This window comes from Beta vulgaris, chromosome 3, assembly GCF_026745355.1.
Source record: "Beta vulgaris subsp. vulgaris cultivar EL10 chromosome 3, EL10.2, whole genome shotgun sequence".
NCBI lineage: Eukaryota > Viridiplantae > Streptophyta > Magnoliopsida > Caryophyllales > Amaranthaceae > Beta > Beta vulgaris.
The window spans coordinates 19703204-19705819 of NC_079204.1; the positions used below are offsets into that span (position 1 = coordinate 19703204).

General features: G+C 47.9%; 1 protein-coding gene across 1 annotated transcript; it reads left to right on the top strand.

Annotated features, from left to right (window-relative positions):
• Positions 1-749: 749 nt before the first annotated feature.
• LOC104893751 (uncharacterized) lies at positions 750-2199 on the top strand. Its single transcript, XM_057393319.1, has 3 exons — positions 750-1456; positions 1605-1819; positions 2078-2199. Exons 1-3 carry the CDS (start codon positions 750-752, stop codon positions 2197-2199), a joined length of 1044 nt encoding a protein of 347 aa, XP_057249302.1.
• The last annotated feature ends 417 nt before the right edge of the window (positions 2200-2616 follow it).

Sequence of the window (2616 nt, forward strand, 5' to 3'; positions counted from 1 at the left end):
TCCTAGATTTACACACATATCTTTCTCCTCTCTAAGCATTCTAAGTATCATCACAATTGTAACTGGCTACTATTGCGAACATGTACGTTGGTGTCATATTAGTGGATTGGTGATCAGGAGCATCACCCGCGGTTTTTCCCTTTTGGGTTTTCCGCGTCAACAATTTCTTGTTTTCTTCATTTTTAATCTTTACGCAATTTATTTCATTTATCATGTCGATTGTTATTAGTATGATGATCTCGTTGTTGGCACCTAAACCTTTTTAGTACTTGGTACAAAATCGGCATAAACAATTTGGCGCCCACCGTGGGGCCACAGCAAGATCTTTATACGTTTATTGGCAATCACATCTTTTCATTTTATTTTTCCATACTCTTCCATCTTTTCGTATTTGCTATGGCAGGACAATGGGTTACCACCCAGGAAGTTATTGACGAACTCAATCGCGTCAAGGCGGAGATGGCGACGTTGAAGGAAAGCTATGTCGCGTCGTGCATGGAGATCCAAAGCTTGAAATCCGCCAAGAAGACGTCAAGGGGAAGCCTCGTAATGTCCGTGGCGTCTCCAGGATGCAAAATCTGGACGGCGAAGGGTTGAGACCCCTGGAATCATGTTGATCTCGAAGATGCTGATGATTCGGAAAAGGAAGATGCTGACGGCGGCGAGAATGACGGTGTTGATCCCTCGAAAGATTTGCCCAAGGCCGTCTTGATGATCCTATCCAGCAGCGTCTCCAGCAAACTGAAGACATGATCGCTCGCATCCCTGGTGTCCCCAGGCCTATGGAAAAAGCTACTCCTAACAGTTATGCTGATTCTCCTTTTGCAGATCCCATCGCGTTGATCGAGGTGCCCAAGAGGTTCTCTGTCCCATCCATGAAGCTGTACGACGGCACCACAGATCCCAACGACCATGTCGCTCAGTACAAGCAAAGAATGATTACCATCTCAATCCCGAAGAATATGCGGGAAGCATGCATGTGCAAGGGATTTGGCTCTACGCTGACTGGGCCAGCTTTGCAGTGGTTCATTAATCTCAATAACGGGACTATCTCTTCCTTTGCTCAATTGGTTAATGCTTTTAATATGCAATTTGCTAGTAGTCGCAAAATGGAAAAACAAGCTAGCGACTTACATAGGATTGTGCAAAAATCTGACGAGTCTCTTAAAGAATTTGTAAACAGGTTTAACAGGGAAAAGGTTCCCATCCCGAATTGCGATGCTAGGACGGCCATCGAGGCGTTCAGACGTGGCTTGGACGAGGAATCAGACCTCGATAAGGAGCTGACCAAATATCCATGTCCGACGTTCGAAGATGCTCAAGCCAAAGCGTTGGCCCAAATTAGGCTGGAGGAAGACATGCAGTCCAGAAAGGCTTATGCCAATGCTGACAGCCGGAAGGCAACGTCCAACAAGCAAGCGTCCTGGCGTCAAAAGCCTTATGAGCCCCGCAGCAGGTCCATAGCGTCCGTCATGACGGGCCAGTCAATGATGGGAATGATCCCGGTCTCCCCCCAAGCTAAGCGAATATGGCTTCAACGTCACTATGGGAGGTATCATTAATACTTTACATTCTTTAGGTTCTGCTGTTAAATGGCCTTTCAGGAATGAAAAATCGACGGCCCATCGCGACAAATCCAAATGGTGCGAGTTCCATGGAGACCATAGGCATCACACTGACGAATGTGTCGCTCTGAGGCGAGAAGTGTCCCACCTGCTGAAGCAAGGGTACCTAAAGGACTTGCTGACGGAGAAACGTAAGCAGACGGTGTCAAAAAATGACGACCGACGTCAACCGCGTCGTCCCGCCGCACGTCAAGGTAATTAATGTCATTAGTGGTGGTTCAGATATCGTGGACTGAAACATATTCTGCATAGGCTAAGCGGCATGCAAGAGACGGTCTGAATCAAACGCGTCCCAAGGAACTCGTCCCCCCGTGACGTCGAATTGGAGGCCATGCCAATCACCTTCGATGACGCCGATCTCGGCGACGACAGAGACATACACCATGACGGTCTGGTAATATCTCTAACTGTCAGTAATTGCTTGCTAAAAGTGTGTTAGTGGACAATGGCAGTTCAGCAACATCCTGATGAGAGGCGTCTAGAGGACATGGGGATCGATGAACGTGACGTCATCCGCAAATCTACCGTCCTTGTGGATTCAGCGGAGAATCCAAGCACACCATGGGAGAAGTGACCCTGCCCACCTTCGCCAAGGGAGTTAACATGCCAACTAAGTTTTATGTCATTGACTGCCCTTCTTCTTATAATGTGATTTTAGGCAGGCCATGGATCCATAGCATGAAGGCTGTCCCTTCGTCATTCCACCAATCTCTGAAATTCCCTACCAAGTGGGGAGTGCAGGAAATCAAAGGGGACAGACGGATCGCGAAGGAATGCTACAAGACGTCCTTGAAGCCAAGAAAATCGGAAGCATAGCAATTACAGACAGGGACGTTGGGGGAACAAGACTTCGACGAGCAGCAAGTAGACGAGGTCATCTTGGACCCAGCAGGCCAGATCAAACGGTCAAAATAGGGGCCGCCTTATCCCCCGACGTCCGTCAACAGGTAATAGATTTTCTTAAAACTAACGCTGACTGTTTTGCATGGTC